Source organism: Pyrgilauda ruficollis, unplaced genomic scaffold (assembly GCF_017590135.1).
Source record: "Pyrgilauda ruficollis isolate IOZ18807 unplaced genomic scaffold, ASM1759013v1 scaffold9, whole genome shotgun sequence".
NCBI lineage: Eukaryota > Metazoa > Chordata > Aves > Passeriformes > Passeridae > Pyrgilauda > Pyrgilauda ruficollis.
This window is the reverse complement of record NW_024531043.1, coordinates 10731990-10744052: the sequence shown is the minus strand read 5'-3', so window position 1 is coordinate 10744052 and position 12063 is coordinate 10731990. Positions and strand designations below refer to the sequence as shown.

The 12063-nt window shown below is 44.9% G+C and overlaps 1 protein-coding gene across 2 annotated transcripts in view; it reads left to right on the top strand.

The window, feature by feature from the left end:
• Nucleotides 1-3441: 3441 nt before the first annotated feature.
• The window catches only part of LOC121364833 (MLX interacting protein), a 44578-nt gene continuing 35956 nt past the window's right edge, over nucleotides 3442-12063 (top strand). For both annotated transcript variants that reach the window (XM_041488451.1, XM_041488450.1), the window contains exon 1: nucleotides 3442-3852. In XM_041488451.1, coding sequence (XP_041344385.1) covers nucleotides 3482-3852 — 371 coding nt within the window. In that variant the 5' untranslated portion in view covers nucleotides 3442-3481. The remainder of the gene's footprint in view (nucleotides 3853-12063) is intronic.

Here is a 12063-nt window from a genome sequence, read left to right as displayed (position 1 = left end):
TGAATGCTGTGTGAATGATTTTTATCAAGAAACTTAATCTCCGTTTGGTTCGTTTTGGTTTTTTATTTTTTTTAATTTGCAATAAATTTCTGTTTTTATAAATGGTATTTCTAAATGTGCATTCTCTGGTGTTGTCTCGTTTGGTAACACGTAAAATGATCCACCTTTGAGAAGTCCAAAGGTGTCTTGATAATTGTGTGGTGGGGCAGGGGCAGGTGGTGGTTGTAAGAACAACAAACAGATATGACCAGTGTAATTACAGCAATCTGCAGAATAATTTGGTAATTTAAGATAATTCATTTACCAAATTCCTCGTTTGGTGCTCGGTTAATGTGTTGTGGTACCTTAAATTGGAGGGGGTAGGGAAGGCAGAGTGTGGAAACGTGCTTCAGTTTGGAAACAAGCTCGAGCCCAATGCTTGCAAGGGTAAAACTCCTGAAGAGTTTTGGAAAGATTCTTTACATTCAGGATGGATATAAAGTGTCCAGCTTATTTTTAGTGTTCTGTCCCAAGGTGGCCTGCAGTTCCACAGGCAGCTGGACTGCTCTGCTGGCTCTGGCTCCCAGCGGGGCGAGCCCCAGCCTGCTCCCACCTTGGCTCACATTTACTGGGGTGCTGGTAACATCCTTACCAGCCCCTTTAAACTCACTAACCTGGGAAGGAAACTGGTTTCGTTGGGTTTTTTTCCTTCTCCAGATTAGTGAATTAAACCAGGAGACACGTATCAAGGAGTTCCGTACGGGGTGGAACTGGAGAGAGAGGAAAGGACAAGTAGAAGCAAGGCTGTAACTCAAGATGGGTCCCAGAAGGAAAGGCCTCTGAACAGGTAAGGCTTGTGCCAGGGAGTGAGCAGTGGCAGCCTGGAGCAGGGAGGTTGTCCCTGTGGTTTCCTGGGAGCAGGATGGGCACGGAGTGGGGCACGGCTGGGCTGGACTGCCACCCTCAGCCCCAGCCCAGGCTGTGAGTAAGATCCCTTGAGCTCTTTCCCTCATCAGTGTGGGAATGCTTATCTTCCTGTCTGTAGATTTGGGAAGATAATCTCACCACTAAGTGGTGTGGAATACACTGTGGGCATTGAACAGCTTGGATGTCTCTGCTCACAGTGTGTATTGCAGTTGAATTCCTCCTGTGCTAAAAGCCTATTTTCAAGGAACTGATGTTGTTCCTTGAAGGAACATCATCAGAAGCTGGTGGCCTGTGTTTCACCTTGAACTGTGGATTGATGAAAAACAGTAGGAAAAGGCATACTCCAAAGATGCTGTGGCCTCTGTTTCCCTGTGCCTCCTGGAATTCCTTGCTGTGAAGCAGGAGTGGATTGCTGGCAGTCTTCAACTGTTACTGATCACCTAAATGCTCATCTCAAAAGGGCAGACCAAGAGGTCTGTCTCCAAAATTAAGTGGATTTATTTTAAGGGATGCCCCTTTCCTTGCATCTGGCAGAGAAGAAAACCCTGAACTTTTGTAGATTAAAGCTGCTGCCCTTTCTTTAAATGATGGTGTACTCCTAACTCTTCCTAGAAAATTGCACTGCAACCTAATGATTTTATTTTAACAAGTTACCTGTCTTTTCCTGCAGGAGGAAACACTGGCTTGCTTAGAATTTAGTGAGGTCAGTGTACAGGCTGTTGTCATGGAAATACTTTATACAGTGCTGCTGCTGATGTGATTTTTTTAGCTCAGGTTTAGTTCTTAACAAACAACATGGAAAACTTTTAATAGGTATTGTTAAACTGTGAATGTTGTTTTGAAATGTTTTAATTTTTTTTGGTACTTAAAATATTCTCAGAATGTCTTGCTGGGAGGCAGCACTTTCTTTTCTTTTCTTTTCTTTTCTTTTCTTTTCTTTTCTTTTCTTTTCTTTTCTTTTCTTTTCTTTTCTTTTCTTTTCTTTTCTTTTCTAGCAAATTGTAATGTAAGATAGCAGCAACCAGGCCAGTCATATTTAGCTTCAGATTTGAAGCTAAATATGACTGGCCTTTTCTTCAGAATTTGAGTCACATATGATGCTGACCAAGAGCTGAATGCAAGTTTTGGTTTTTAAAGATCTGAGACAGCTCTCACATGATGTGGTCATTCCTTACTGTTGCTTTCATGTGTGGGGAAGTGTTTGACCTACCACTCCTTCCCTAAACACAGGGATCAGTCTTGATGCCATGCTAATGGGGAATGTCAGATCATTGCATGGGCGTAATTGGGATATTGCAGAGATGCCTCTTCTTGCCCAAGAGTTGCTCTCAATCTCTTAAGTCTCCCTTGATCTTATTTCTGGTTTAACACACCAGAAAAAGTAGCATGTGGCTGTTTAATGTCTGGAAGCTGTTTCCCTCCTGAGTGTGGCTATGTACAAGAGCCTGTTTTTTCATTTCAAGTGTGAGGTCCTAAAACTGAAATAATATATGCAATTTAGTATAAATGCTTTGGAATGTGTGTCCTAGGATCCAACTGCTCCCCTGGTCATGGAGGTTTGAACTGCAGGGCAAGTTTGAGATCTTTTCTCTTGACTTTGTGTACACATACATATGTGTATGGGGTTTTGTGCTGTAGGATGATGCTCTCTCCCCACAACAGCCCTGTTGCTATGATTTTACCTTAACATTAGCATAAAGAAGCTTCCTTTATGCTTTTGAGAAGGATGAAATCTGACCTTTACTTCCACTGGAACAACTGTGGTTCCTTTTATGTGCCACTGGGAAGATACTGAGTTAGGTGTGAGCCACCAGCCTGGCAGCAGAAGCTCCGTGTCCTGACCTCTCTGTGACTGCAGGTCTCCAGCTTCTCTGCTGCCCTGGCTTCTTGCAAACTGCTTCTGGAAAATTATAAGCAATTTAGTGTATTAATGACAATTTAAGTATTTCTAGCACAATTGTTCTCTCAACATTCTTCAGCCATTTGTGGGCTGTCCCCTACATCTCGTTTTCCTCACAGTCCCTTAAGTTTAGGAATGTTTTCCATAATCGTTAGAGCTGGAAGGGGCCTATGGGGATCACTCGGTCCAACCCCCTGCCCAGGGCAGGGTCACCTGGAGCAGGTGACACAGGAACCATCCAGGTGTGCTTGGAGTATCTCCAGAGAGGGAGAATCCACCGCTTCCCTGGGCAGTTCCAGTGCTCTGCCACCCTCAACGTGAAGGAGCTGTTCCTCGTGTTGAGGTGGAGCATTTCGCAGTTTAGTTTGGTTAAAAAAAAAAAAAAAAAAATTGTTCTGCTGGATGGAAGTCCCCGCTGAATCACTTAAAACAGCCATCCTCAGAAGGAGTGGGGACATTCCTGGCACAGGGCAGCAGCGACTTCCTTTTTTTTTTTTTTTTTTCCTTTTTTCGGTGACCCTAGCGGATCCTCGGGGCGCCCCCGTTTCCCGGCGGGGGCAGGGCGGCGGCGGGGCCGCTCCGTCGCCTTTAAGCGCGGCGGGGGCCGGCGCGGGGCGGAGCGGGGCGGTGGCGGCGCAGAGCGGGCGCGGGCTCGGCCGCGGCGGCAGCGGGGCCATGGCCGCCGACGTGTTCATGCGGCCGGCGCGGCTGCTCGGGGCGGCGGGGCCGCTGTCCCCCCGCACCGAGCCCGACGAGGACTCGTCGGACACGGACGACGGCGGAGCGTCGCCGGGCGGGGGGCGGCGGTGCGGGCCGCGGCGGGGGCAGCCCCCGGGCCCGCAGATCATCCACTCGGGGCACTTCATGGTCTCGTCGCCGCACAGCGAGCACCCGCCCAAGAAGGGCTACGACTTCGACACGGTCAACGAGCAGACCTGCCAGACCTACCAGTTCGGGGCGGCCCGCGGCGGCGGCGGCGCCGGCGGCCGCCTCAGCATCGACGCGTCCCTCACGAAGCTGTTCGAGTGCATGTCCCTGGCCTACAGGTACCGCCGAGCCGCCCCGGCAGCGAGGACAGCCCCGGCCGGGCTGGGCGGGGGCAGCGCGCCGGGGAGCGGGACCGTGTGAGGGGTGGGGTGGCAGCCGAGCGGGGACCCCCCGGCCCACACGCGCGGGTTCGGTGCCGCTTTTGTTTTCAGCGAGCTTGGGGGTCCCGGCGGGCCCTTCCCCGCAGGCCGGGGCCCGTGGTTGGGGGCGAGCGGGGGGTGTCGCTGCTCCCCGCCCTGAGGGCTGAGGGCTGAGGGCTGGGGTCGCCTTCGCCCCGCTGGCTGCTGGAGCCGCTGGAAGCCCTCAGCATCCCCGGCCAGGCTGGGAGCGAGTGGAAGGCTCCAGTGCTAAAGAGAAACCCTTAAAGGGCAAAGTGCCCCGCTCGATGTGAAACCCGGCCAGTTTTCCTTTTTCCCCTCCCCAAATTTTATTTTTATAACAAAGTCAAGCAAGCGGGCTCTGTCGCTGTTTCCTTTGTTCCTGTGGTGGCTGCAGCTGGCAGCAGCACTTCCTGGGTTTATCTGCACCTTTTGCTCAGACTTCAGTTGTGCTTTTCATCTCTTCAGTAAGGCGTTATATTCCCATTTATCCCCTTTGTCTGTCATCCAAAATGGAGGCAGAGCTGTGGAGTAGAAGTGTTTTGGAAAGATGTGTGTCTGCTCTGTCTTTGTTCCGTGTGATATAGCAGAAACCGGATCCAATCTGATGTTCTCTGCTGAGCGCATTTTGGAAGTTGATTAAAAGGGTTGATGGAAAATGCCTCTTGGCATATCAACGGAAATATTTATTTTCATCTATAGGAACCACGTTTGCTTGCTAAAAGAAAATTAACTTTGCCCACCCCAAATTAATCTATTTAAGTATTGCTCAATGAAGGGGAAACAATAGAACTATCTGTTCTGTACGGTAGCTTGAAGATGTAAGTAATATTAAAATTTTGATAATATTGGCCAAGAACGTTATTAGTTACTGGCAAGAGACTGAACCTCAGATAAGGTGTGTGCAACAGTGGATCTAAGTACTTTGCACTTACAAAAAAAAAAAAAAAAAAAAGCCTTTTATTATACAAGCTGGGAGGAACTTGCAAAGGAGCCGCAGGGGTTGTGAAGGACAGGACTGGCCTGCTCATGTGCATGTGCTCCTCGGCCTCTATCATCTTTGTTTTATTTTGTGCTTCCACTAGAATGTCGTTGGGATTTTGAAACTGAGGGTCGCACCTGGTGCAAAGGAATAATTCTGTTACACTGGTTGACAGTACTGAGCGCTGATGTAGGTGAATAAGTTGAGCACCAAATTTATTTCAGAAGAAATAATTTTATCCTGCCTGCTGGTGGTAGCATGAGGCAAGGTGCAGAAAATATCTTCTTAGAGGCTGCCAAAGAAAAGCACATTCTTAATGCTTCTGTCCTTGGGCACCTTAGGGTTTGCTGAGTTGCAGCCCTGAAGCATCCTGCCCAGATCCAGCCTGCTTACTCAGCAGCTTTGGGATACAAATTTTAAATCTGCCAAACAAACCAATTGTAAACTTCGGTCTAAAAAGGATTGTAGTAATTCTGGAAAATCTGATTTGAGGTGTTGAACGTGGCCATGAAATGGGAAATGTCTTTTTAACAAATGATTGAGCCTGTAGGTTGTAGTTCTCTCTGTCCTCAGGTTGGATTTGAGCTTGGTTGGTTTATGGGGATGTTTTTGTGGCTGTTGCCTCAGCTGTACCTTTCTCGTTATTGCCTGTCAGATCCAGCACTGACAAAACACACAGATTCCGTGTTAATGTTTTCCATGCTGCCTTTGCTGGGTAGAAATTCACTATAGAAGAGAACTGGTGGTGTGGAAACCAGCAGCAAAAACTATGACACAGGAAGGTGAAGATGTGTGGATTTTGCTTTCTGGGGGCATGAGCTGCCTGCAGAGCTGGGGGATGCAGCCGTGTTCAACACAAACCCAAGGAAGCTGCTGTAACAGAGCTGTCTGTGTAATATTTATTTACACATGACACTCATTGCTGGTATTTCAGTGTTTAAAGTTTTAAAGAGAAGCAGTAAAACGTGTGGTACCCATTAGTTTGGTGGATGGACTAGAAAGCAGAGCTTTTCTAGATTACCTCAGTCATTACCTGGGTCATTACCTCGGGTGGTTTGTTTGGAAGTGACCAAATTTATGCTGGATCACGGATTCGTGGTGTAACCTGGGCTCTTCTAGTTGTGCTGTAAATTTTTTTGAGTTTGGCTTTGTGCTGTTAATGGTCAAACTTTTTATGATAAAAAAAGTTATTTCTGAACACCAGGGAAGCGATTCCCTTGTGCCTTTGAGCAGTACACACCAACATGATTCTAATTTTCATCACAGCTGTTTCAGTCACGTATCCAGTTGCACAGCTTGAAAAGTCTCATTTCAAATAAGCCATTCCAGAGGGGAAGATATGCCTATGGCATATTCCCCTGTACAGTCAGTAGATTAAAACAATTTTTTAAATTAATAAGTAACTTATAAACACTGAGGTTTACAGCAGGTGTCACGAGGACTGTACTTTATCTAAATGTAACCTGTTTTTCTGATGAGATTGATTATGGGAATTGTACCACACTGACAGAGGTAAAAAGAACATTGGTTTTCCCCTTTTAGCCCCTTCATCTCAGCTCTTTAAACTAATGTGACCTTGCAGACCTTGATGTGTCAGTAGCTAGAATTGACCTGTTGTAGGCAGGCAAAAAGATCTTAAAAAATGTTCTTCTCAAAATGAGAAAGACCTTTGACACTGCTCATTCTAATGAGAAACTGTGCTCCTGGATACATGACCTACAATACACAGAATTAAGTAAAATGTTATGTCATCTTGATATTTAATTTAGTAAAGCCCTCTAATAACTTTACCATTATCCAAATAATTACATTACTCAGAAATAACTTCCCGAAGCTGAACTGTATTCAGAATGTTTCAACAACAGCCTATCATGAAAGTTTTTTTTCCCTGAGACTGGGGCAGAATAATTTTTTCTCTTTGTTAGGATTAATGATAATACTCACACCGGGTGGTGTTCTTTTTAAACTATTATATATTTTTATGTCAGTCATTGCTTATCTTAGTATAGGCCATGGTAGGGTAGATGAAGATGACTTTGTGGGCTCATTTATTCTTAAGTAGCCTTAGAGTTCTTTCACCTCTTATTAAGAGCTTAAGGAACATGCCAGGTGTTGTACTTGAGGTAAGAGTGTTAAGGTTGGCATGAGATCCTTGTCCAAAACCCTCTGGATCCAGCTTGCTAAAGCTGCACGGAGCAGGAGAGTGGGGTCTGGGAACTGGGACAAAAGCTGCCTTGTGGACAGCTTGCCAGGTCATTTCTAGATTTCATCTCTCCTCTTTAGCAATATGACTCCTTCACTTCATGTAGATGGAAGCCAAAAATATTCCCTTCCTCAGTGGACTGACGTTAGGGGTCAGCTTGTTTCCAGAGCACCTTTGCCACACATTCTTTGTTAGTGCAGTGTTTGGGGAAGTTCTCAGCACTGCTGATAGCACTTGGAGATTAAAAACCTCCAGAATTCAGCTACATATTTCACATGCTGCTTGTAGAAGCTGCTCTGATAAAAGCACCTATATTCACCTCTGAATTTAGCCAAACTTGAGCAGAGTTGCTGTTACAAATATTTTTTTAACCATAGTAAGGATCCCTCCAAAGCAAGGATGCTGTATTCAGGGTGCAGTATGAATCAGGACATCACTACTGAGCCTCTTACCCTGCTTATGTCAAATGCTTGATATAGTCACAAGCTTTTAAGCTTTGTGTAAGATGCAGTTTGAAATTCCACCTTGACAACCTTGAACCTCAGGATGGTTTGCAGAAAGATCGCTGAGCTGTTCCTGTCTCCGAGACACATTTCTTTGCCAAAGTAAACATTTAGTAGTGGTGGTGTGAGAAGGCCTTGCTTCAAATTAAGTTTTTGGTGTCTTCAGGGTTACAAATGACTTCAGGAAGAACAGACAAATTCTGTGGACAGAGGTTTAGATACAGGGGAAATTTTGTTTGTTTTGCTCCTGGTTATTTTGGTGTCTCTGCAGACTGGTTTTTATGGACCTGGTTGGGCAGGGTGTTGCTATAGAGGTGTGGGGCACAGTAGTCACCTTTTTCATTAAAAAAGGGCATTGTTATCCTTTAATCTACCATTTAATCTACATGTTTTGTTGTTCTCATCTTGTGTTTTTACTCAGTAAACAGATGTTATTTTCTGGCTTAAATACAACGTGGATTTTGTAATCATAATTTTTGATGGATTGCTGAAATAGGGAAGAGGGAGCTAGTTTGTCGTCAGACTGCCAGTTCTCAAGAACTTTTGCATATCTGAAAAAAATTTGGCTGAACTTTGAGATTTGGCATTATTTTTAGTGAAGATTTTGTGCTGCATGATTATGATGTGCTTTGATTGGCAACAGAAATTAGTATGTTGTTTTTCAGTTCTCTCCTCCTTACCTGGTTTTATTTCTTTCTGCTGAGTGGCAAGAGTAATTAAAGCCAAGAAACCCAAAATTCAGGTCTTGGCTTTACTCATGTTTTTCCACACACCCCTTTAGTAGGTCACTGAACCATTCTTGTTTGTTACTTTCCCATGTGGGGGAAAAAAAATTTCCATTCTTTTGGAAAGCAGAGTTGATATTCAGTCACTTGAGCAGCTGCTTATCTGACTGTGTGTCCTTAAGGTATGATTAGTCTTAATCAAACAAAAGGGTATCTAGTGATGCTGGAAGCTGGGAAGGGGTGGGGAGGAATAAAGGGAGCTTTGTAGCCATTTTGAGCTGAAGGCTGGGCATTTCTGGGATGTCAGAGGCATTTTGACAGGCTTGAAGGGGAGAGTGAGCTCTTTAAGTTGTAATGGGTGGGTGGAATTTTTCCCCTAATAACAGCACTCAGAGATCTGCTGTAAAGCAGGAAGAGTTGGAAGGGCAAGGAATGAGGCTGGAAGCTCACTGAGTTGTGGAGTGAAATTGAGAGGATCTTCGAGGAATGCGTTGAGTGAATTAGAAGGGCCAAGATAAAGCCACACAAAGAACTGGATGGTGTTGACAGAGGCCACAGGGGTGGAAACAGGAAAGAAGAAATGATATACTGCAAAGTTCAAGTCATACAAAGGATGTCTCAGCTGACTGGGTGGGTTTGAGTCTGGGTTACAAACTCACTGAACCCATGTGAGTGAGGAAACACCCAGCAGCAGGGGTGGATGGAATGACAGCAAGGAGAGGGAAGTCTCTAATAGTGGTGGGGGCTGCGGGGAAGAAAAGAGGTTGGAGATGTACTTAGATGAGATTTGAATAAAGGGACAGAGGTAAATGATCCCAGTGAGTTGTGGAGAAAGGAGGATGTTGGTGTAATGCTGTTCAGGGCAGGAGAAATAGGGGAGAATATGTGCAAAGTAAGGGTCGATGATGGAAGGTGTGGCTGGAGTTGGAAAAGTCCAGTGTTTGTTCCTCATGCTTTGATCTGTGACACGAGGGTTAGATAGGAAGCACTTGATGAAGGGGAGAATGAGCTGGATGGACCCAGATACTGAAGTCATGGATGATGGAGCAGTGAGATGGGGCAGGAGAGCTGGAATTCCTGGTTTGGCTCTTCTCATGCTGCCCTGCTGCCTTTTGCTGTTGGAGGGAAAGGGTTCTCTTTTTGAAACAGAACAACAACAACAAAAAACCTTATCAGCTGAGAAACCTGGATCAGTTTGGGTTTAATCTGGTATTTTATTTTTAATTAACTACAGACTACAAGCTATATGCTTGCAACTTCCTTTCTTTGTATGCAGAAATTAATTGCATTTACAGTTTCCTTCATCTGTCCTTTGATATCTTAATATCATTGGCACAAACAGTTCTTTAAAGACAAAACTTCTAAGCTACTTCTGAGGAAGAAGACAAGCTTTGTAAACTCTTTGATGGCTATAGAAATATTTTACAGCTTTCATACAATTTTCCTTTCGCTCTGGAAAGGAAACCTTTAACATGTCCATGAAACAATTATGAAGATGATTAGGAAAAGTACTTGTTTCAGTTGCCTCCAAAGAAAATAGAGTTGGTTCTTTGTGTTTCAGACAGTGATGGAAAAACCTGAATCTGATTGTTTTTAATGTAAGCTAGAGTTACATTATTGTCACCGTTTCTGAAGCAGGAAGGCTTGAAAAATAGGGTTAGGAAAAGCAAGGTTCTTCAGAAATTGCTTCTAATAGTTTTAGTACCAGAACAAAAATTCTGAACATGGTCTTTTCAAATAATTTCTGTTTGTTTGCTCAAATGGAACTTGGAAGGTAATTTTTGGTTGTTTTTGAAGATAAAACACACTGACCTGGTGTCACTCCTGATAGAACTAAGGTAGCCATCCCTTGGTGAGTAAAGCAGCCATGGCTATCGGAAGTGTTCCAGTGTGCATTTGCCACAGCTTATTTACTTTGTGACACACAAGCACAAAGCTCTTCACTAACCCTTGGTTTCTTGGCTGTTGATCTTAGATAAATCAGTTACTGCTTTTTCCTCCCTTTCTCCATTCTGAAATGACCAAAACAGTCTCAGCACTTCAGAGCCCCAGATGTGTGTGCTGGCCTTTTAGAAAGAGGGAAACAAAGGCATGAAGTTTGGAAGTGATCTGACATAGCAGTCTAAAAGGAAGCCCTGTGAAAGATCATACCTCAGCTACAAACTTAATATAGGAAAGAGGATAAATGGCAGAAAGATTTAGGAGATGATAAAGATGTGCAGCTTACTTGACATATGCCTTAGAAAAGATACTGAGATGAGGAATCTGTTTGCAGATACAAATTACAGGGTAATAAAACCAGGCTGATATTTGAAGGGCAGTCCTGATGCTTCTGGAAGGCAGTTGTCTGCTAAGTGCCTTCACTGAACTGCCTGAGAAGCCCCTGCTCCCTGCCCTGACTGTGCTTCTGGGAGGCACCGTTGCTCTCATTGTGCAGTCCCCAAAAAACCTTTAATATCTGGAGCATCACTCTGGGTTCCTGAGTGTGCTGCTGACAGAGTTCTCTTGGGCTTGGAAGTCTAAATGGTGTGAGCTTGTCTGAGCTCACATGACCCCTTTCCTCAAAAGAGATTTGTTCAGGAGCTGAATGTGCCACTCCAGGCAGCAGGAGGACCCTGCCTTTTTGGGAACTCTACTCTGCAAGCAGAAATGGGGAGCTCCTTGTCTGTTCTCCTGCCTTGGCTCCTTGCACTGCAGTTGCTGGGCTCTGCCTGCCTCCCTGGGTTAAATCTGCTGTTGGATTGAGCAGAAGTTTGCTTGAGGTCGGTGGGGATGGTGTTTTATCTTCCTGCCATTCCCATTTGTGTGACAATATCTTATCAGTCTCCTCCAGGCTTAATGCCTCTGAGGAGCAAGTGGTAAGGAAAGCCTGGGTGACACCTTGGCCGTTCTGTGTAGTGTGAATGGCTGCAGGGGAATTGCCTGCTCCCTCTCTGTTAAGCCCATTTCACTTTGTGCCTTAAGGTATGGAAACTCTTAAGTGCTGCTTAAGAGCAAGCTCAGCAGCAGTTACCTTTGTGAAAGATTACTGTTTTTAGTTGGCTGTCCAGCTGTGACATCAGTGGATAATAGAAAATGGGATTGGAAAGGACCACAGGAAGCCATCTAGGCCCAGGGAAAAGATTCCTTCCCTTGGCTGGTTATCCAGACCATGGCCACTTGCAAGGTATATGAAGGTACAAAGCCCACAGTGTTAGGAGTGGTTCTCAGGGCTGCTTTGTCACCTTTGGGACTGGAAGAGAAAAGGTGACATGCCAGATGGAAAGGGCTTGCAGGGCACTGCTTGGATTATCCTGTGGCAGGGTATTAGTGAAAGAATCTGATTCACTTCAATTAGTGATATGTCAGTGTGTTTTGGCCAGAATACTCCTGACCTACAGATAACCCTTTGCCATGACACGGTTGGTGATGTACCGTGATGTGAGGAAAGGGTTCAGCTGTTTAAGTAGCTAAGCATTGCTGCTTAATGAATTGATCACTTTTCCTGAAAAGCACAGAATAATTTTAATGACTTGTTAAATTTTAATAACTTGTTAGAGAGCTTTTTATCCTTGGTTTTGTGTTTGCAGCACATTATCTACAACAGTAATGCGCAGTTGGAGACCTTTTAGTCTCTCTACTTCTAGTTTAGCTGATGGTGTAGTGCAAGGAAGCAATGGATACAGCCCTTTTTGTTGTCTTTAATACCTTTTCTTACTG